Source organism: Schistocerca nitens, chromosome 8 (genome assembly GCF_023898315.1).
Source record: "Schistocerca nitens isolate TAMUIC-IGC-003100 chromosome 8, iqSchNite1.1, whole genome shotgun sequence".
Classification (NCBI taxonomy): domain Eukaryota; kingdom Metazoa; phylum Arthropoda; class Insecta; order Orthoptera; family Acrididae; genus Schistocerca; species Schistocerca nitens.
The window spans coordinates 257,155,207-257,179,143 of record NC_064621.1 but is presented as its reverse complement, the minus strand read 5'-3'; the positions used below and the strand labels follow the sequence as shown (position 1 = coordinate 257,179,143).

Below are 23,937 nucleotides of genomic sequence, written 5' to 3'. Positions count from 1 at the left end.
TAATTAATGCTACGTCAACACGTTGAGTCTGGTTCTATGTCACGTACTGCACATTGTTATTATAACATGTTTGGAAATAAATTCTCGATGAAACCCAGTTATGAAAGTCTGTACTGAATCTGAGAATAATTTCTACCGGAAAAATAGCTTTTGATTATTGGGAAGTAAACGGCAGCGTATCAGGGATTGAGACATGTATTGTTCCAGTTTACACCCATGACCTACAATATTTCAACGCAAAAACGTCATGCCCTGGCTGGCTAGAGCTGTGAGAAATAGCAAATGTTCTATCACCGTTTTCTTGCCTTTGCGATCGCCAATTTGTGAACGCTCTGGTGCCCTCAAATGTCTTTGCACTAACACATTATGGTCCCTTGCACCTCTGTGCAAACAGTACTTTCAGCTTACCACAGGATCCGATGTAATTACAGCGGTGTCCCGCGTTTTGGAAGGTGATTCGCCTGTGAGACCTGGCGTCACGAAAGTCGTGTTGTAGTGATTCATTCCAAAGAAGTCTGCCGAACCTGTAAGAAAGTATGTTTCACCTGATTTCATTTAACTGATAAACCGAGATGAAAGGTCTAGTCTTACCAACAAATTTGTAAGGTTTTGCTTGACACTCAATCAAGTAAAGAATGCTTTCATTGTGTAACGACAATTATATGAAAATTGAATACGAATAAGGATTTCCGTGAATGTGAATTATAAATACAAATACATCTGTAAGTAACCGGTCGGTCCCTGAGATGGACTCGGAAAGTGCAAATGGTAGTTCACTTCGCTCTAAAGGCTCCTATCGAAGTACAAGTTTTGTCTGGTTGACTGTTTCGTCATGAATAACTTACCTTATATTTAACTACCGCAATCGTGTAATAGCTCTTTTGTATCATCAACAAATATACACCTATAACCATGGAATTAGAAAACAGATAGCGAATACTTACATACAACATTTGTATTTTCTATGTTTTTAAGAGAGTGTATGATCAAACATTGGATACCACCTATTTAAAAAAAAAACAGCTTACCAAAAATTAAAATGTTTCAAGAAGCTTTACAGCAAATAGAAATCATTTTCCATATTACAATAAACGCTTGGTGAACGCCATGCATGAAATGGTACAGAACACTTCTGTTGCAAGAATCAGTCGTTATGTGTTACAAGAAGATCTAATACCAAGAAGTACAAAATAAAAATGCAATGGTCAATGTTGCCATGAATCTTTTGGAATCACATCACTTTAGTTTTTTTTTTTTTTTTTTTTTTTTTTTTTTACAGAAACTTCCATTACTTCTGAAAGCTGAAGTTATGTGTAAGGTAGTGTGCTGCTCAACCTTAATGAATACCTTCAACTAAGTGCGTATGCACTGACTGTGGCGACTGCACTGACCGTGGAATTTGTTTCAGTTCTTCGTTGCGAAAGGTGGAAAGTGGTTGTGGTGATGTGAGCGAGCAAATGTGCAGCACAAAAGGTCTTTTCTGTCGAGGCTTTGGGAAATCCAGCCTCCGCACATAGTTCACTTCATTTTCTCGGAACCCCGAATCAGTAGACGTTGTTTTCTGTTGAGATTGTTGTCACGTTAGAATAAAACATATTCAGTTTCAAATTATTACAACCCGCAGGAAACAAGCACTTTTAGTACCACCTTCACCGAGTTTCATCGTCGCCACTCGCATGTTGATGAGAGTACCACATCGTGTACCTAGACTATATAGCCTATCAACACGTTTTTGTACTGCTGCTACCACAGTGCTGTGAGAATGTTTTCTACAGAGTGTTCCCTTGATGCATACTTTCAAGGTTGGTGCATACGGGCTCATGGAACGATGTTGAAGTGGCACATGTCATCAAAAGAAAAAAAAAAAGAAGTATGTTTCGCAGACGTTCAGTGAACGCTGATGCAGTTAATCGGTAAGGAGGTTGATAAAGACCTATTAAGCAGTCATTGACTGGTTAACAGGCCGTACCAGACATTGACTGGTTAATAGACCGTACACATGCCCGTAAGTTCAGTGCAAATCAGTCTTCAAGGGGTCCAAATTCACACACGGCGCTTTATATAATTGATAGGAATGGAGCTGCTTTTCCCACAATACTTGCTACACAGTGCGCAGTTTTCTGTTAAGCTTTAACTTACAGTGTTGCTTCCGGTCTCCTCATCCACTTGAACAGTCAATTTTTCTTTAGACGAGGACCCTTACACTTATTCCCTATCTTACACTCTTGGCTGCGTAGGCAAGAGTAACACTGAATAGTTCAGATGTTGAGGAATAATATTTTCGTCACACACATGGGGTGATCATAAAGCTTTAATCATCGTTTCGAAAAAAGTCAGGTCGTGAAAATAGTTTTGCGTTTTTTGAAGCTGGTCGTTTTGGCCGAGTGGTTCTAGGCGCTTCAGTTCGGAACCGCGCTGCTGCTACGATTGCCGTTCGAATCCTGCCTCAGGGATGGATGTGTGTGATGTCCTTAGTTTAGTTAGGTTTAAGTAGTTCTATGTCTAGAGGTCTGATGACCTCACATGTTAAGTCCCATAGCGCATAGAGCCATCTGAACCATTTTTTACGCACTGTAATCACCATGGTACAATACAGCAGCTCCCCACTACAGGAGACAACTACTGTAAAACGTTTGAAGGACAACAACGGTGGAACATTTCACATCGAGCTGAAGGAATTTTACGGTAATTGAGCACCTTCATATGACACAGTCCCCTTGTAAGAGAGACGTATGTAATACGGCGAGACTACAGGGAAACATTACACAGTGTGCTACATTTATAGTCGGACATAAAATCTATTCACTTTTACTATAAATATTCAGCTATCAAGAGACCTAATGAAGTATATGCCCGCAGAGCGTGAGTAGTTGTCGGTTATTTCTGAACTACTTTATTTGCTGTCATATTCACTATTTTTTTAATCACCTAAGACCAGTTTTAACATTTACTTCTTCCACAGATAGGTTATCCCCATACTTTCCTTTGATACATCTCGGGAGTTCCTATTTCTTAAACGATCGGTAATATCAAAAGGCAGCTGCCATATACGTGTACTCTTGGTACTGAAACTGGTTACACAGGTAAACGTGACTCCCCACAATTAAGCTGACCGCAAATAAAATTACATTGTCCAGTGAAATAATAAAAAAAAGGGATTTTCTTAATATCTCAAGGAGAATGATAGTGTTGAAAACATATGGCCATTACAATCAGTACTTTTGTAGCCTTCAAAACCTCTAGTTTCACCCTTGTGGTTGACAGATTCCAGGGCCATCCTCGCAAGATGAATGCCAAGAATTCTAGTGGGACGAAACTCAGCATCCATTGTCGCTCACTTTCGCGTTGTGACGTGATTGACTTAGAAAATATTGTTAGAACTGACGAGTCTATGATGGACGAACATATGAGAAGATCTATTTACATCACATTCATGTAGTGGCAGTATTCAGTAAAGTTAAGCCTCCAGTTGTTGAAACGCAATGTACCGGGTGATCAAAAAGTCAGTATAAATTTGAAAACTTAATAAACCACGGAATAATGTTGATAGAGCGGTAAAAATTGACACACATGCTTAAAATGACATGGGGTTTTATTAGAACAAAAAAAAAAACAAAGTTAACAAAATGTCCGACAGATGGCGCTGGCAAGAAAAACTGCTACCGTGACGGGTGAGAGGTACCCCGATATGTTAAAGAGGCGCATCGTCGCCAGCCTGGCTGATAAACACCTGCTGGAACGTACGATGTTTATTCAGGATAGCGTTCCACCCCATATTCCTAGAGGCGTGAAAGATCTCTTGCGCGTGTCGTTTGGTGATGATCGTGTGCTCAGCCGCCCCTTTCGTCATGCTTCGCCTCCCAGGTCCCCAGACCTCAGTCCGTGCGATTATTGGCTTTGGGGTTACCTGAAGTCGTAAGTGTATCGTGAGCAACCGACATCTCTAGGGATGCTGAAAGACAACATCCGACGCCAATGCCTCACCATAACTCCGGACATGCTTTACAGTGCTGTTCACGACATTATTCCTCGATTTCATCTATTGTCGAGGAATGATGGTGGACATGTTGAGCATTTCCTGTGAAGAACATCATCTTTGATTTGTCTTATTTTGTTATGCTAATTATTGCTATTCTTATTAGATGAAGTGCCATCTGTCGGACATTTTTTTAACGTTTGTATTTTTTTGGTTCTAATAAAACCCCATGTCATTCAAAGCATGTGTGTCAATTTGTACCTCTCTATCTACATTATTCCGTGATTTATTCAGTTTTCAAATTTGTACTGACTTTTTGAACACCCGGTACTTCCACAGCTGACAACTTGGTTACTCACCCCTAATGTACTCGATCTCCTCTTGTGTGAATGTTGGTAGCCTTGATCGGGGTCGTCCTTCAGCCGCACTATTGGCATCCACTTGCTGTCGTACCACAGCCGGATAATCCCCATCCTGACTGTAGATAGGGTGTGCGAACATACCCATCTGCAATATACAATTACACGTTCGTTTTCTCTCAATCATCAATGTCCTACATATATACATTTTGTCACGTGATTACTATACGTTACACCCTCTAAGAAATCACGATTACACTGAAAGGTTACAGTAGATACAACTGGTTGATGTCAGAGCTGCAATACCCACCACAAACTGTCGTGCTCTATCCGCTGCTTCTGCATCCTCTGTCGAGTTAGTCTCTGGTTCAGGCCAGTCCATATTAAGTGTAATTCCCACGCTACCTGCAAAGTATATCAAAACATCCATGTACATACAAATTAGATCATGTTACTAAAGGTCATTGTTCATAGTTATTAAACTGGTGCACAAAATAATACTGATGGATCAGAAAGTATAATTACATTTTATCCAAAGTTCTCCGATATCAGACAGACTTATATCCTCATTTCTATCATGGAAATAATGTTGTGTACTTCTTTTCATAGATACCAACACTTTTATTTCCTTGTACGAAATTATTGTGGGGTAAGTGCAACAAAGTTCGGCAATAAGTATTATACTAAGAATTTTATTTCTTTTCTGTAAATTCAGGGAATATGGCTTATTTATGTTAATTTCGTAATTTAGAAGAGCAAATGAAGCCACCATTGATATTCACGCCCCCAACTACGTATTGAAATGACGCTTTTAAAAATATAAATTGAAAATGTGGAAGATAAATAGTTTAGAAAAGAAGAGAATAGAAGCTTTTGAAATGTGCTGCTACAGAAGACTGCAGAAGATTAGATGGGTAGATCACATAACTAATGAGGAGATATTGAATAGAATTGGGGAGAAGAGGTGTTTGTGGCACAACTTGACTATAAGATGGGATCGGTTGTTAGGACACGTTCTGAAGCATCAAGGAAGGGTAAAAATCGTAGACGGAGACTAAGAGATGAATACACTAAGCAGATTCAGAAGGATGTAGGTTGCAGTAAGTACTGGGAGATGAAGAAGCTTGCACAGGATAGAGTAGCATGGAGAGCTGCATCAAACCAGTCTCAGGACTGATGACCACAACAACAACAACAACAACAATTTCAAAAACTAAAGACACTTAAAACATTTAGTTTCCTTTACAGCATGTAGAATAAAATGACCTTTCACCTTTTTTACAATTTGAGGACTGGAAGTGCATGCAGCGAATTCTAATGCTCGTAAGAAACAGTTTACTGGTTGTAAAATACTGTTGTTTTCGCAAAATTATTTACACTGTCGTTCACGGTTTAGAGAATGAAACTTGCGTTATGTACAAAACGACGGAAATTTGCAATCTCTTATATTTAGTAATAGATCATTAGTGTATATTACAGAAAATATAGAACCTATAGCTTGATCTTGTGGCACCCACGATTTGACAACATTTCAACGAGATTCAAACTCATTCCATACATACGTAGAACATACACACTGCGGACAGCTATTTACTTCCAGGCTGCTAGATATCGATTGAACCATTGGGGAACTTTTTCTATAATTCTAAAATATCCTAAGTATAACATGAATATTGTTAAATAGAATAAGGTATCTAATGGCTTCTGATTATCTGCTAACCCTGCAAATTTGTCACACAGAAAAGAAAAGAGAACATCTGATTCCTTCGTGAATACAAATTGTAAATACGAGAGTGGTTATTTACACTAGATAGCTCTGTATAACATTTAGATAACACGTGAAGAGAAAACAAGTACATAATTGTCTCTTCCATTCGTGACATACTTATACCTGTGACTAATCTCTCTGAAATATGGTACACTGGCGTTCACAAATCTGTTTCATCTTTCATCATATTGTAGCATATGACAAAGCTACGTACTGTAAAATAAACATGTATAGTGGGCAGGTGGAGGAAGGGGAGACATATCAAGTGAACTCTGAAAAATTCCTAGTGCATGCATATTCTTCTTAATCGGTATTACACCAAACTGACTTGTTGTTATAACGGAAGGAAGATAATGCTTGCCATTATTAGCCTTTTCTCCAATTGCAGGTTTCTATTTCTTCTCTTTGTCCTTCCACAGTGGAAACCCATACTGAGGGTAATTATAATATCTTCTTGCTGATTATTTCGTACTTTGAATTGCCACTATCTATGCTGACTACAACATAGTGCAGTAGACGCATCAACCACTAAGTTATAGATAGCTTTTGTGTTAGAAAACAGGTCACCTTCGCCGTGGAAAATGGAACTGGCTGCAACAATTGCCATATTGCGGAACTTCATACTGGTACATAGCGTAACACTCAAGCACAGAAAGTGCAACACTTGGATCATCATCGCACTTTATTACCGTAATATTGTGATTGAACGACCTTCGAAAGTGCAGGGACTGTCCGTTTCAAATCTTACTTTGTCAGGGATGCTGTAATTACTTTGATTCACCGTAAATTATAGTCTAATATTGATTGCTGTGAGGATCAATTCGTTGGGGCATGGGCCGCCATAAAGTCTCGCGAACAATAACGGCATGTAGGCAACAATAATGCAGCAGTCTTTCGTAGATTCTTTTCTGGACCTAAACAGTTGACGAGTAACCATCCTTCATCGCTGGTGGATACGTCGAAAGAAGGTGTAGAATGGGAACCAGTGGTTATATCCTACGTCGACAGGACTCATGAGTCGTGGAATACATTTGCTACAGGACTGTGAAAGGGCGTCGGTTTTTCATAAATAAAGTAGGCCATTAATGCGAAAATTGCGCGTTTCAGGCAGTTAACAACTTTATTCGAAGGTGGAAAATGTTTGGATGGTATTAGTGTGCTTTCAGATGGGCTCGCCAAAGCTTCCTCTCATCAGTGAAAGGTAAAGAAACCGACTGGCTAATCATGTGCGTATTTTCATTACAATATAGCACTCCAGAGGCCACCTTCAATTGTGGCAATTGAATAGAGCATCCCATTGCCCTAGGTTTTGGTATTTATTTTGTGAGCATCATTCCAATAATCATGGGCATCAGGTTGCAACAGTAGGACTAAAATTATTTTTTAAATGACACTTCACACCTGGAAACAGACTTTTAGTCGTGGAACACAAACTGTTAATCACCCACAAGAAAGCGTCTGTTCACTTCCATTCTTCGAGTAGTGCAGAGGGAAAACAATCTGTATCCAATGCTGGCTGCCCGCTCCTTGTTACCTGAGGCTTAACAAAGGCACACGTGGCAGCGCTCTAACGACATGTGATACAGCTTAGGTAACAAGTAGTTTTAGTCACAGTAAGGCGGGGCCGTAATGGAAACGGGATCGAGTGAGGTGTGTACTCTTTAAATCCGGCCACGACCAGTCGCCTTGACACGAAGGCTGCAGTTGAGCAGTAATTGGTCAGAGTGACTCCCAACACTTTCATTATCAGGAGCAGTCCATGCCAAAATGCACCGTCGCCGCTGTCAGGACAAAACACATTTATAAAAGATGACTAATTCAGTTGGTAATACATGTGCATCTTCTTCAACCACTATCGTCCACTGTAGAATGACTCTTCGACCCATGTTTTGCGTGGCTTGAGTAGCCAAAAGAATGCGACTAGCTGCTTAATGGCATATTGGTACAACTATTTAATGCGTTACAGCAGCTATTGTAATTGTCATGGAATTAATGCGTCTTCCGAAGTTTTCGAAGGATGTGTAGCACCCAATGTCTATACACAGGTCGCACAGAGTCTGTAAATTACGAGCTCGTAGTTTGTGGGTGTGGAGCTAGAACCAGACAGCATGAGAGGTGAGTTCCATCTGGTTCGGATGAGGCTAATTTTTAGGCCAAGAAATCAATGTGAGCTCACTATAATGCTTCTAAAACAACTGTTTCACGGTTCTGGTCTTGGAGGTGATTCTCACAAATGTTTACATAGTCCACACCTTTCGTGGTACCTCAGTTTACTCCCGCATATTGGATGGAAGCGCAGGGGAAACGCTCGCCCACCAGTCTGTGGGCGTGGTGTGGTGCATGTTTTGTACAGCCTTTCGCCGGTTTGACGACATATGAGACACAAACATCGACCTAGAGTAGGAAGAAAGGTTATTTATCCGACCAGGTGATATGTTTTCATTAGTCCACATTTCAATCTTGATGATCGAGCAACCACTAGGAGTCGTAATAGACGATGTCACTAGGCCAACACTGGAACCCATGCGGTTCTTCTGTTCTGGAGCCCTATTTTCAACAATGCACTCCAATCGTTTTTCCATGATACACTTGAACTTACTCCATCATCAAGTCTGCCGCAGATTGTCGTCTACCAGGGTATACGGAACTGAAAAGTATGTTATGTCACCTTCCTGGGAAGACATACAAAACCTTGTCGCCTACTCGGTGTTTCACAGTTCTTCAACCTTTTTCCACGACAATTGCACCATTTCCTTCTGTTTCCAGACGCGATGCCATAGTAATCAGCACCTTGTCAAAGTCACCTATGTCAGCACATTTCTCCACTTTCAGACAGTATCATCGGTAAACTGATTCCTCAATCATCGCTGCTTCGCTTATATTATCGGTCCATAAGTATCTTCATTTAACGTACGTAGTGTCCCACCTTCGTCCTTGTGACGACTTGAACTCTCCTCTCCGCGGACACTTTTATTGATGTGTATGGATGGCAGCTCATTCTTCTTCAAAACCCGAATCAGGGAAGATAGTGCTGGATACCATGGTATGGTGCAAAGTAAATTTTCTAGTTAATCCCATATTGGTTTCAGGTGATAACTTTGGCCGGGCCACTACATTTCAAGAATGTTGTTGTCCACGAACCACAGATGCTGCTTAATGACACGTTTGCCGGCCGCTGGTGGCCGAGCGGTTCTGGCACTACAGTCTGGAACCGCGCGACGGCTACGGTCGCAGGTTCGAATCCTGCCTCGGGCATGGATGTGTGTGTTGTCCTTAGGTTAGTTAGGTTTAAGTAGTTCTAAGTTCTAGGGGACTTATGACCTCAGCAGTTGAGTCCCATAGTGCTCAGAGCCATTTGAACCATTGACACGTTTCATTGTCATGCTGATACGGTCATCGTTTCCGAACAATTCTTTTACTGTAAGGAGTACCCAATGCTGTGTTCGCTAAAGCACAATGGCGGAACCACAGGCTAACCACTAGGAACACCCGCATCTGTACTTTACCGTTAGTATTACAAATCATGGCATGTAATTATTTTCCAGGTATTTGCCAAATTGAAATCCTTCCATCTGATTGCACTGTTCATCGCTCCTAGTTACTTGTTTACAGTCACCCTCCATCAGGTGGCGTAACTCTTTACACCACTTAAAAAGTCGCTTAGCATTGGCTACAGAGATACATAATTACGAGGAACTGTTATACTACTGTACCCCATTTTAAACTTTCTGCGCTTAGGTACTGTGCTAGTCGGACTGCTGGAAACACTTTGGAACTCATGAGTGATTCCTTCCACTGATTTCAAGCAATTTTTTGCAACAACCCTCCGCAGTGTTACGATTCCTGCCCATCCGTATAAGATTTCTTCTGTGGTACTTCGTACGTGGTTCCACGTCACAATCATATCACCATCAGTTGTCACGGGCAACTTTAGAAAGGTTGACATATTCCTGACTGATTCAGTTCCTAGATGATATCGAATGCTTGCTCCAGCTTCGAAGTCACTGAGCTCTCCAGATCTACCGATTCTGCGGTTATTGCTTATCTACTGAAAATGCAATACTCCTCGCCTACTTTCATACTGACCCATGTGTCTCTCTCGTGGCATGTAGTGCTCAATTACGTATTACATAGGGCTGTCCGGATACTTTTGATCAGATATTGTACACGCTTCCCTTATCACATCATTTTCCGCAACAGCACAAAGCCCCATTAGGTATCGCGGTGGACTGAGGTCACTGGCTCGTCATACGTATTTACCTACTGTTTTTACCTACAGTTAAATGTATCAGAAGTGACTTTCATGCTGTCCGGCGGCACTGACCGTTCTGTGTGGCTCTGAACTCCTCATCATACATGTGCCAGACCCTGGCGTGAGCTTTGATGACGGTATGTGTCGCCAGGTAGTCGCCGATGCCCGGAGCTGGTTGAGACGGTGCGACCCCCAACATAGCGTAGCCCATCGTGAACTGATGTGGCTCGTTGAAGGTGAGCCACCATTTCACCTGTGGAACAATAGATCGTCAATTATGCTGCCAGGTAAAGTGTTTGTATAACGAGGCTACAAGTGCACTGGAACTTACCCTATCTCCGAAGTTTTGGAAGAGTAACCTGGCGTATTCAACAAAGTAGTCGACCAGCAATTCGTTGGGCCAGCCTCCGATGTACTGCAGTGCTTGAGGAAGGTCCCAGTGGTACATCGTCACCTACAGACGGCATCAAACAACTTCAAACTTCATGAAACGAAGTAGAGAGCGTATATTTTTGTGAAGTAATTATATTCACTTAATTATGCCTAGATCTTCCGCAGAATTCTGCCAAACAAGAACGATGGTAATTCTTTTACGATATCTGTAAAAAGTTTGTAGCTGGTGGTTTGGAGATATTAATGGCTTCTATGTGATGTAATAGTAACGTCGAATGAATTATCTTTGATAAGAAACGGTTATGTCCTCGTTCTACACATCAGGTTTTTATCTTCATTGGAATTTATAGGAATGTAAATCCGTAATCACTGCAGTACGTAGGCATCTATACACATGTAAATAGGCAAGGATGCTAGGAGTTTAACAATTTGCATATAAACATAACCTGATATGCGGAATAAATTTTCACATCTCGTAAGATTTGTACAAGATTTTTATAACTGGCAGGATTGATAGGTTTGCGCTAGATTGATTCAAATGTGGCTTTATTTGTTAACCCTTTAACTGCTCTGGACGTGTTTACGCGCGCCACCAGTCCTTCTACGTGGTACTCTGAACGTGTCTACCACGAGCCACTGGAGGTCAAGGGGCTCTTATACCAAACTCCTTACAAAATATCCCTGAGCAGGGACCGAAATTTTGTCGGTGCAGTTCATCATTTATACACAGAAACAGTCTGCTGTAAGAATGTTACAGAGTTGGTTGTGGTGAGAAATGAATTTACGAAGAAAATTCGATTCGTTGCCTTGTTTCCGAGTTAATTAGCACTAAAGTTAGCCAGTCAGGTTGTTGGGCGCGCGAATTCAATCGAACCGCCAGGGACGATGTCGTCAAACGTGTTCTTCGTGTGATTACCTAAAACCGAGAGAGAGAGCGATAGAAACATTGGACTTGGATCGATAGTAAGAATCGAACCAGAGCCGAAAGCTCAGCAGTCTCGTGCGCTATAAACTACGATATGAGAACAACGGACATCCGCCGGGCCGTTCGAGTTTGCGCGCGATATCCTAACTGGCTACCTTTAATGCTAATTAACTCTGAAATGGCGCAACGTAGTGATTTTTCTTGTAACAATTATTTCTCAGCAAAACCTACCCTGCAACACCCTTACATTCTTTTCAGCCTTTTTCTGACCACCTTGCATACTGCTGGAATTTTCTGTATCTCTACATATTATGAACTTAGGTTCCCCATGTCACTTCCGTTTGTATGTTACCGGTTAATATCAAGAACCACTGCTGGGATTGTGATGCTTTTTCCACTGATACGTAGACTGATTGACGAGGGAGGTTTGCGCATATCATTTGTTACCGCTTCGCTGGGAAAGTCATCCTGTCGTAGATACTAGGCGGTACCCAAGCAAATCCGAAGCAAGTAGTCAGTCACGTGTAATATTTTTTTTCCTGATTCATTTGTGTGACTATTTACCGCCACACACCTCATGATAGACTTTAAAAAAGCAGTAAATGGGATGAGTTTACTCAAATTTCCGAAGAGTACGTACGGACAATCTGTTGTGGTTGTTTTTCCGCTCTGGAATAGTCTTGAGACTAATACAGTCAAGAACAATATTCATTCGAATTCTTTGAGCACAATACTGCAACTGTGGCACTCCATGCGATCATACGAAGGTATGCACATTCACAGCAATTACTTTTCTGATATCACTCTCACCGACGCAATGGACCATCTAGGTACCGCTTTCTTCGGTGGTTGCTGGCGACAACTGTTTTCTGTTAACCCACATGGAACGTTTACTTACAGGGAAAGCAAAAGTTCAGTCGCACGGTTGAATTTCTCACTATCCCCTTTCTGTTCTCCTTTGTCTCTACGCCCGCTATGCCGTCAAAGACACGCGTGACTGACTCGTTTCTCGGAGTATTTTGGAAGTAATTGCCGTTAATTTCACCCATGAACCAGTGAATGTAGTTTCTGCTGTTCATCTCGTATAATACCACGAAATCAATGAAAATTAGCGTTTATTAGTCATTTTTACAAAATAAGTGACTGACTATGGGCTATGGCAATTTATTTTGTGAGCTAGACAGCCTGACAGGAAAATCAATTTTGGTCTCAATTCTTATAAGACGTTGTGGAAAATTAGCCTGTACTTACGCCTTAAATTTGACATAAATGTAAAGAATCAGTGCTGCTTCTTTTTTTTCGTCTCAGGATCAGTTGTATTTATACTATATGCCGCTTATTAGCGTTTGAAAATGGAAGAGAGGTTCACTGCATGAGAAAGAGTACACGAAAATTATCATTCTCCACTTACCAGAGGCTGAATTCCGTTGGCGAGCAAGGCGTCGATGAGGTTGTTGTAGTAGTCGATACCAGCCTGGTTGATGAAGTCGAGGTCCCCGTTAGGCAACACACGTGACCAGGCGATCGAAAATCGATAGATGTCCGCCTGTTCGATAACGAAGTATTAATGGTTGCTACGAAGTGTCTGGGGATTGACAGCTGATACTTCATTATTAAGTCATGTATTACTGCTGAACCCACTAAGGCATATCTACAACTGTAAAGAACCGGTTAAACCAGCATAACAGAAGAATAAGTAATGTGCCGGAGAATGGTTACACATGGATAATATTTTTGCCGTTTGTTGACTGAAAGGCCAGCCGAAGTGACCGAGCGGTTCTAGGCGCTATGGCCTGGAACCGCGTGGCCGCTACGGTCGCAGGTTCGAATCCTGGCTCGGGCATGGATGTTTGTGATGTCCTTATGTTAGTTAGGTTTAAGTAGTTCTAAGTTCTAGGAGACTGATGACCTCAGAAATTAAGTCCCATCGCTTTCGAGGCCAATTGAACCATATTTTTGTTGACTAAGCCAAGAAATTGAAAACATCTAACTTAAAACCACACTGCCTTTTTGTGTTCAATGACAATATTTAATGAATTGACCCTGAAAATTATTTATCATTCTGGAAATATATAAGAATCATGAACAGAGATTATGAAACAGACAGTGATACAAACGAAGAATGCGATAAGGTTCAAATTCAAATGGTTCTGAGCAGTATGGAACTTAACAGCTGAGGTCATCAGTCCCCTAGAACTTACAACTACTTAAACCTAACTAACCTAAGGACATCACACACATTCATGCCCGAGGCAGGATTCGAACCTGCAACCGTAGCGGTCGCGCGGTTCCAGACTGAATCGCCAAGAAGCGCTCGGCCACTCCGGCCGGCAAGTAATAAGGAAGTTTGTGTTAATTGCAAGAATGGTACCTTCTAATTATTAAATGGATGATTTTATTCGACAATGGAGACCGAAAATTAAGGACTACGCACACACCTTAAAGAGTAATCTATTACTATAATTCCTCGCCACTCTTCTTACAAAGAACTCCTGGTAAGAAAACCAGAACTAAATTAGTGAAATGCAGTCACTGGAAATAAACATTCAAAACGAGTAAATTGATTAAATTTCCTAAAGTACAATTCCATCGTTTCGAATATGAATGGCTAGTTATAATTCGTTTCTTCTGGAAGTTTTTTTTAACTTTTTGAGATCCTGCTATTGCAGCTCTTCTGGTTCACACCATTGCCAACGGAAGCTCGTACGCTCTCTCGACAATATGGAAACGAGTAGACTACGTGGCACCATTCGATTTCTCCGACTACCTTGTCTTCCATTCCATAACAACCCACAGTAACACAATTATACCAAGATACTCCACAAGCGCTCGTCACTTTCTCTAACAAGAAACCAACTCATATCCGACAAACAGGGAAATAGAGGAATATTGTATCTCTGTATATCAGCACCTAACATGAACATCTCTGAAAGTTTCGGGAGAAGGGAAATATGGCGCACTGGTTAAAACATTAACTCACAAAGGTGACGCGAGATTTTCTGATCCCGTTTTCATAACACTTTTCCATAGTTTCCCTGAATAGAGTATTTTGAAGACAATTTTATGTTTCGAAAGTACGCGACCAAAGTCCTCTGCCATCCTATCTGTTTCAATACTTTCCATGAATATTTACGTAGTCGTTGGCGACAATCATCTCTCCTCTTGTTTTCGTTTTAAGGAAAGTATTTTACTTTGTTGTACTCCTACGTTGTCTACTACAGCGTAAAACCTGTAACTGCTTCTGGAATGTACATAATATTTTATTTTCGTACACAAACTGCATGCTGAGAAAAATCAATTCCCGACAGAGCGCTACATGAATCTGAAACAGGTAGCACAATTTCTGTAGATACGGAATACTTTGTACTGTACTAATAATCAGTAACTCAGTCGCCAGTTTTATTTTATCTCGAATAAAATCAGGAGACAATATCTTGAGGACAAACGGTGTGTTGCAATCTGCAATGCCATTAGAAATTGTACTTACGTTGAGCGTTTTCAGCATCTCCACATCTTGCAGGTACTGATGGTAAGAATCGCAGGCGACGTCTCCGTTGTCTTCTCCTATCATGTATTCCGGATAGTTGTGGAACATGTAGTCCTGAATGCTCTCTCCCTTGCCTGTACAGAGACGCAAGAACGTCACAATAAATAGTGTAACCTATTAACTACTGTCAAGGAAGTATATTATTGACTTGGACAAGCAACAGTGAGGACCGTACTGAACGCACATGTTATTATAAACGCTAAACATAACAGCACGTTTTCGAATAGATAGTTTTCTTTTACACTTTTTAAAATTGCCTTGGAATACACTTAATGCTTCTGAACTCACCATCTTCATTCCAGGCACCTTCGACCTGATACGCGGCTGTTGCAGCTCCAAACATGAAGTCAGCCGGGAATCGGTTGGTGGCATTCTGTGCAGAAGCAACGGCCAACACAGCCGTAAAGGTAATCAGCAGCCTCATCGTTGGGAGTCTCCAGAGCCTTTGTACTACCTGCTGCAAGCTGTACATATATATATATATAGTGTAGTTGGGCTATAATTTCGTAAGTTGTTTGTAAGTCCGGAAATAGGTAAAATCAGTTAATTTTCTTTTATCGTCCGTTAATCAGCATGTTTCTATAACGATAGCGCCTGTTCTTACCGATATTATCGGAAAGGTACCGAAGTACCTTGTTGAGCATTACACAGTGATATCAGCACAGGCTTTCTTATCAGTTATGTTTAATTTCTTCTCGTCTGGATAATGCGTGAGTCAGATCATTAGTAATGCTGATACTGAGAAAAAGAAAGGTCGTGGCTCAGTACCTGGAAATAAATGATTCATTGCTTAGCTAAATAATAATTCCAAATTGAAAAGGCAATAACTGTTTATGGCTTTGGAAAAATTGTATCGGTTGACAAAATTCTGTGAACAGGCAATTTCCTAATAAATGAAGAATAATTATATTTCATAAATTGAGAACTCGCGCAGTAATATTTTAATTGTAAAATTCTCTAACAAAGAATGTTAAATCCACAGGTATTAGAAAAATGGTTATATAAAGAGTAGTCAAGTGAAAACCTAACACCGGGAACAACCGGATCATGGAATGGATTGAAAGGCGTAATCGTGCTACGAGATGATGCTGTCCGACGGTATTCCTAGTATTTTTGACTCTGTGGAGTGTCACACATTTTCTGCAAAGTGTCTTCATAGCTCTGAGCATTGATTGTGGTTCCTCGCTTGTGCAGAGGACCCCTGCAGTCCATAACGCGCGTCTGAACACTGCCAATCGGACGAAAGCAAGCTTCAGCCGTTTTCTTGGGAAACACTGCAACGTTCACCGTACAGCCAAGACATTTCATCGTGTGCTGTTCACATGTCTGTCGGTCTGAAGAAGACAAGCGTGACCATCGGTTTCAGCTGGACGAGGTAGCGCAACAGTCGTTCCAAGAAACAAGAACTGATAGTTTCGCCTCCCAGTGGAATAAATGCCTTAACGCATGTGGTAATAATTTTTGAATGGACCGTTCCACAATACCGTTGTGATTGGTGTTTGATTTTCAGTTGACTGCCCCTTATATGTATACGTAGGTGTACCTCCAGTGGTCTAGGGCACAGCGGACAGGCTATATCGTTATACGAGTCCTGCTCAGAAAGTAAGCTCCGATTGATTGCCAAATTGAAACCACAGTGAACATCAGAAATGTTTTACTTGTAACAATTAGCTACACCTTTCAGCTACTTCTCTACGTAGTCGCCGTTCTGACTTAGACTTTTGTCATAGCGTTGTACCAACTTTTCAATAGCCTCATCATAGAAGGCAGCCGCCAGTGCTTTCCGCCAATTCTCCACGCTGGCCTACACCTCGTTGTCTGTGTCAAAATATTGTCTTCAAAGACAGCGGTTCCTGTGACCAGAGATGAAACTCAGGGGGAGACAATTGCGGACTGTATTGTGGGTAATCTCACATTTCCATTTGAAAACGATGCAGGAGCATCTTCATTGCCCCTGCAGAATGCGGCTGAGAATTGTCTTGAAGAAGGAACAGCACGACAGTTGTGTAATGTTAGCTGCATAGCTTCAGGCGAAATTTCTCACCAGGCCCTCGTACTTGGCGGCAGACACTATTTTCTAGACATCTTTACGCACTCACTGCGAGCTCAGAAATGAGAAGAGCGACGTGATGCTAACTGGGGTTATACTAGAGACACTACCCAACACATCTGTGCGAAGCTTTATCGGATTTTCATAGTCGTTTCCATTTCGCGACCGATCGGAGCTTACTTTCTGAACGCCCCTCGTATATCATGTCCACAACTGTGCGCGATCGCTCTACCTCCACACTATGCGCCGTACGTGGCCCTCTGCTCACACCAGTCTGACGGGCACCCTGATACCCGAAGTGGAAACACGCTCTCTAAAACCACCGATTTCTGTGCGACACGTTTCACCGGCACTCGCCCACATCAGAGAGCTCTTAATTTACTTCAGCTACTCACGAGCAGATTTTCCGTCTGTACGTATGCCCATCATGAAAGACTATTATCACGTTTACTACCAGCAACACGCATCAATATGGTCGCACACCGGCGCCCCGAAATTGGCTGGAACACGGTGTGGCGAGCAGTACACACGCCTTTTCCACCTACGGCGGCGCGTGCGTTGTGGTACGGTGCTACGAACGGTAAATTCCCTCTTTGTCTGACGGACGATCTCCTGTGTCTCAGATACTCAGTCGATGATTCGGATGGGCACCGCCTGACATGTGACCGGCGGCTGCTGGCTCTTCACGCAGCTCATTCTGGCGTTACTCTTGCGTCTGTTGCCTGAGTTTGTCTCCCCTGACTATTATTACGTCCCGAAAGAATTTATTTTCCACCTGCCATGACCAATGCTGACAACTGCCTAATATTCATGTCTCCTTACTACATATTTCGTGATGCTCACGAAGGCAACTCAACTCTTGGTCCCTACTGATGACGACATATGCTTCTTTCAGCGGCCACCTGGAGTACAGGACCCACTTCGCTAATTATTCAGGTTCACTACTTGTGAACCCTCCTGGTCACTGGTCGTTCTGGGTATGAGATGCGGTTACTAAAATTGATTTTGGAGCATACTGATCCGCTACTGACAGAACAGGGGACACAACTTACCAACAGACGAGAAGACGGCTCGGACGCTCGTTACGCCATTCTTAGGGTATTTTGTAACTAATAAATAAATAAATACATCTGCTTAATGCTGCCCCTGATCTAGACCACGTTGTCTCGATGTTGACCATTGTCCTATCCGTCGTCCTCCTTCCGCAGCGTTTCCTTAACTCTTTCTTAAAAGGCAGCGTCTTTGATTAGAAATCCAAAAGTCCTCGGTCCTGGCTTCGAACCCCGTCACCATTGATTTTTATTTTACAATTTCCATTACCAACTTTAGCCCATATAAACAGATACTCATCGGCATTTAGTTTCTTCTTCCTCCTAGTACTCAACACAAATGGCATACTGGGAACAAGTGTACCATATGGAACTTTTGCTAAGAGTCCTGTTGTCTCTGCTATACTCCATGTCTTCCATGTAAGAATATTTGCATCTGGGAAAGCTTCAAGACCACCATAATCACAATGATTGCCCCATACTACAGCAAGTATGAGCCATGTACTACCTCCAAACACGGCTTGTACATCACATGTAAAGTTCAAACGGAGTCCACGAAATACGTTTGGACCTCCAATTAATTGTTGTTTATTGAACTGTCCAGAAAGATCAATGTCTGTCGCCTTCAAAGCACGGTAACCACGTCGACGCTGCCTTTTAAGAAAGAGTTAAGGAAACGCTGCGGAAGGAGGACGACGGATAGGATAATGGTCAACATCGAGACAACGTGGTCTAGATCAGGGGCAGGATTAAGCAGATGTATTTATTTATTTATTAGTTACAAAATACCCTAAGAATGCCGTAACGAGCGTGTTGCCCAGGCTGTTTGAATCGCGCGCCACAGGCTACCCAGCCAATCACAAGCCGCGCGGAAGCGAGCGCAGCGGCTATGTCCGCTTCAAGGTCACCCGCCTAACGAGCAACCAAGACTTGCAGGGCCAGCAAGTTATAAGTGAATAACGTTTTTAATTTTAAAAAAAATTCTCACGGGATAGATAAGGATGGTTCTCGGGTAGGACAAACATTATTGTTGATTTTTATTTTACAATTTCCATTACCAACTTCAGCCCATATAAACAGATACTCATCGGCATTTAGTTTCTACTTCCTCCTAGTACTCAACACAAATGGCATACTGGGAACAAGTGTACTGTATGTGTGTACGGTGACTGTATGTCATATTACAGACAATAAAGTTTGTCCTACCCTAGAACCATCCTTATCTATTCCGTGAGATTTTTTTTTTAAATTAAAAACCTTATTCACTTATAACTTGGTGGCCCTGCAAGTCTTGGTTGCTCGCTAGGCGGGTGACCTTGAAGCGGACTTAGCCGCTGCGCTCGCTTCCGTGCGGCTTGTGATTGGCTGGGTAGCCTGTGGCGCTCGATTCAAATGGCCTGGGCAACACGCTCCCTAGTATTACTAGGAGCGTGTTGCTCAAAAACTCACTTCCTGCTGCTTGCGCAACACTCTGATAAGGTGCGCTGGCGCCGGACTGGCGCACATGGACCGGACGTTGACGTCACGATAAGGACTGCTGGCTGCAGCTGTGCTGCAGCACGGAGCGTCATTCGCTCTGCGAACGTCGAGGAGTGCGGACGCATAGCCCCGGGTGTTTCGCTGGGCGTTGGCTTGCTACGTTTACCTGTATTAACGTGCAACAGCAATGCCTTGGCAACGTGGTTACCGTGCTTTATTTTTTTAAAAAAAATCTCACGGGATGCATAAGGATGGTTCTAGAATAGGACAAACTTTATTGTCTGTAATATAACATACAGTCACCATTGATTTTTAATTTACAATTTCCATTACCAACTTTAGCCCATATAAACAGATACTCATCGGCATTTAGTTTCTTCTTCCTCCTAGTACTCAACACAAATGGCATACTGGGAACAAGTGTACCATATGGAACTTTTGCTAAGAGTCCTGTTGTCTCTGCTATACTCCATGTCTTCCATGTAAGAATATTTGCATCTGGGAAAGCTTCAAGGCCACCATAATCACAATGATTGCCCCATACTACAGCAAGTATGAGCCATGTACTACCTCCAAACACGGCTTGTACATCACATGTAAAGTTCAAACGGAGTCCATGAAATACATTTGGACCTCCAATTAATTGCTGTTTATTGAACTGTCCAGAAAGATCAATGTCTATCGCCTTCAAAGCACGATATACAGGAACGCTGTGCCGCCAGCGACGACGGTAGCCACGTCGCCGAGGCATTGCTGTGGCACGTTAATACAGGTAAACGTAGCAAGCCAACGCCCAGCGAAACACCCAGGGCTATGCGTCCACACTCCTCGACGTTCGCAGAGCGAATGACGCTCCGTGCTGCGGCGCCTTATCAGAGTGTTGCGCAAGCAGCAGGAAGTGAGTTTTTGAGCAACACGCTCCTAGTAATACTAGGGAGCGTGTTGCCCATGCCGTTTGAATCACGCGCCACAGGCGCCTGGGCAACACGCTCCCTAGTATTACTAGGAGCGTGTTGCTCAAAAACTCACTTCCTGCTGCTTGCGCAACACTCTGATAAGGCGCCCTGGCGCCGGACTGGCGCGCATGGACCGGACGTTGACGTCACGATAAGGACTGCTGGCTGCAGCTGCGCCGCAGCACGGAGCGTCATTCGCTCTGCGAACGTCGAGGAGTGCGGACATTTTTGGCAAAAATTATTAGCAATGACGGCCGAAGACATGCCCCAGAAGAAGTCACATTCATTCGGACAAAGCCTTTTTCAAAGAGGGCGGAGGAGTGGACAGAGGATCAGGGCACTTTTTGCCCTTGGAATGGGAAATTGACCTTAAAATACGAATTATCAACGTCATTAGGACACAGAACGCAATGGAAACCACTTCATTAAATACACGTTACTTGTATGCACAGGACGTATGGCCTGTAATTGAAAAAGGGTTGTGATGATGGATCCATTGGCGATAGATCCTGGACTAGTCGCCTATTCGGATCTCCTGTAGAGGACTGCGAACATGAGAAAAAGACTGAATGCCTAAAATAAAAGGATTACGTTATAATAGTTGGGGCACTGAATGTCAGAAGTTTGAACGTCACGCGGAAACTAGAAAATCTGAAAACGAAAATGCTAAGGCTCATTCTAGATAGAGTAGGCGTCGATGAAGCGAATTGGAAAGAAGGCAAAGGTGTTTGGTCAAATAACAATAAGGTAATATCAGCCGTAGCAGAAAATGGTATCACGGTAGTATGATTCTTTATGAATAGGAAGGTAGGACAAAGAGTGAGTTACTATGAACAGTTTAGTGAAAGGGTTGTTCTCTGCAGAATCAATAGGTAACTAACTCCGACAACAGTAATTTAGTTATCCATCCCAACGTCGCAAGCAGAGGATGAAGAGACAGAACGTATATGAGGGTACTGAACGGGTAAATCAGTATTTAAAGGGAGACGAAAATCTAATAGTTTCGAGCAGCTGGTGTGCGGTTGTACGGGAAGGAGTAGAAGTAAAGGTTACGGGAGAATATGGTCTCGGTAGTCGGAACGACAATAAATTTCAAATAATAATAGCGCATACTTTGTTCACAAGAGAAGGAGGTATACGTGGAAAAGACAGATTCCAAAATCAGATACTGGATTGTAAGGCACCCCCAAAAGCAGATATAGATTCAGGTTACTATTTAGTAGTTACGAAGAGTAGGCTGAAGGTTATGAGAATAGTAGGGATTAATCAATGTGCAAGAAATGGGATGGTTTGAAAGAATTAGGAGATACCCTGGAAGTTCTCTGAGGCTACAGAAACTGCGATAGCGAAAGGCTCAGTAGACAGTTCAACTGAAGTGGAATAGTCATCTCTTAAAAGGACAGTCACAGAAGTTGTAGAGATAAACATAGGTACAAAATATGTAACTGCGTAGAAACCATTGCTAAGGGATGAAATATTTCAGCTAATAGACAAAAGAAGGAAGTAAAAAAAAATGTTCCGAGAATTTCAGGATTTCAGAAATACAAGTCACTGAAGAATGAAATAAACAGAATGTGCAGGGAAGCTAAGGTGGAATGACTGCATGAAAAATGTGATAGTCAGAATGACTGACTCAGAATGTAGAAAAGTCAAAGCATCCTTTGGTGAATCTAAAAACAAGGGAAGTAACATTAAGAATGCATTGGGAACTCGGCTGTTAAATGCAGAGAACAGGCGGACAGGTGCAAAGTGTACGTTGGGGCCTCTACGAGGGGAAAAACTTGTCTGATGACGTGATAGAAGAATAAACAGCAGTCAATTGGGGAGAGCTGGGAGAATCAGTATTAGAATCAGAATCAGAATTTAGATGAACTGTGGAAGCCTTAAAAGAAAATAAGGCAAAAGGTATAGATAACATTTCATCGGAGTTTCTAAAATCACTGTGGGGAGTGACAACAAAACGATTATACACACTGATGTGTAGAATGAACATCTTTCACACACTTCCCAGAATTACAAGGATAGAGAAGTGCGAGAATTTTCGCACAGTCAGCTTAACAACTCATGCATCCAAGTTGCTGACAAGACTAATATAGTGAAGAAAGTAAATTGATGGAGTATATGCGTAACTCCAATGTCGTTACTCAGAAGGATTTAACCGTAGTACTAGCTGACACCCCGGCATTGCCTAGATATACATTTTGCCAGTTTTCTATTAGAAACTACAATATAAAATAAACTGGATTTGTAGTGTAATACCAAAAAAAAAGTGATTTCCATGTTTTTGTGAATACACCTCTGAAATTATGAAAGAGTCGTACAAAGAAATATGCACAATGTACTAATGTGTAAATACTGGTCCGGCCGCTGTCGCCGAGCGGTTCTAGGCGCTTCAGTCCAGAATCACGCTGCTGCTACGGTCGCAGGTTCGAATCCTGTCTCGGGCATGGATGTGTGTGATGTCCTTCAGTTAGTTAGGTTTAAGTAGTTCTATGTCTAGGGGACTGATGACCTCAGATGCTAAGTCCCATAGTGCTTAGAGCCGTTTGATCCATTTGTAAGTACTGTATCCCTGAGAATTTCTGTAAGCTGGGTGCAGCTCCTTCGCGTGCATACAACGTGATTTTGTAAATGTCGCTACGACAATAACTCTTCATAGCTCTTCATAGCCAGAGCATTATGGCCACCAACCTACCATCGACACTAACCCGTCCAGACAATAGCATCATGACTGTCAGGCTCACGCACGGTGTATCTAGTATCAGTGAGCGTGCTGTCCATGTGTAGAAAGGGGAAAGCGCGAGATCTATGTCAGTTTGACCGAGGGTAGCTTTTCATTGCCTCGAGCGGTCTAAGGCCCCTCAGTCGTGGACTATGCGGCTGGTCCCGGCGGAGGTTCGAGTCCTCCCTCTGGCATGGGTGTGTGTGTTTGTCCTTAGCATAATTTAGGTTAAGTAGTGTGTAAGCTTAGGGACTTATGACCTTAGCAATTAAGTCCCATAAGATTTCACACACATTTAAACATTTTTTTCTCATTGCCCGGAGACACAGCACTGGCATTTGGGAAGCTGCACGATTTTCGGGTGTTCGAGGAGTGCTGTATCGAGTGTCTTCAACACGTAGCGAAACCAGGCTCAAACCACGTCCAGACGACGTGGGACTGGACAGCCACTCATTAAAGAT

At 42.3% G+C, this 23,937-nt stretch overlaps 1 protein-coding gene across 3 annotated transcripts in view; it reads right to left on the bottom strand.

The window, feature by feature from the left end:
* Window positions 1-15,657, bottom strand: part of LOC126198706 (myrosinase 1-like) — a 94,559-nt gene extending 78,902 nt beyond the window's left edge. For 2 of the 3 annotated variants that reach the window (XM_049935210.1, XM_049935209.1), the window contains exons 1-8: window positions 15,509-15,657; window positions 15,161-15,294; window positions 13,085-13,219; window positions 10,687-10,809; window positions 10,428-10,608; window positions 4,646-4,740; window positions 4,336-4,483; window positions 409-524 (exon numbers count right to left, since the gene is read on the bottom strand). In XM_049935210.1, the coding sequence (XP_049791167.1) occupies window positions 409-524; window positions 4,336-4,483; window positions 4,646-4,740; window positions 10,428-10,608; window positions 10,687-10,809; window positions 13,085-13,219; window positions 15,161-15,294; window positions 15,509-15,644 (1,068 nt within the window). In that variant the 5' untranslated portion in view covers window positions 15,645-15,657. The remainder of the gene's footprint in view (window positions 1-408; window positions 525-4,335; window positions 4,484-4,645; window positions 4,741-10,427; window positions 10,609-10,686; window positions 10,810-13,084; window positions 13,220-15,160; window positions 15,295-15,508) is intronic. The other variant, XM_049935211.1, reaches the window with a different exon arrangement.
* Between the last annotated feature and the right edge of the window lie 8,280 nt (window positions 15,658-23,937).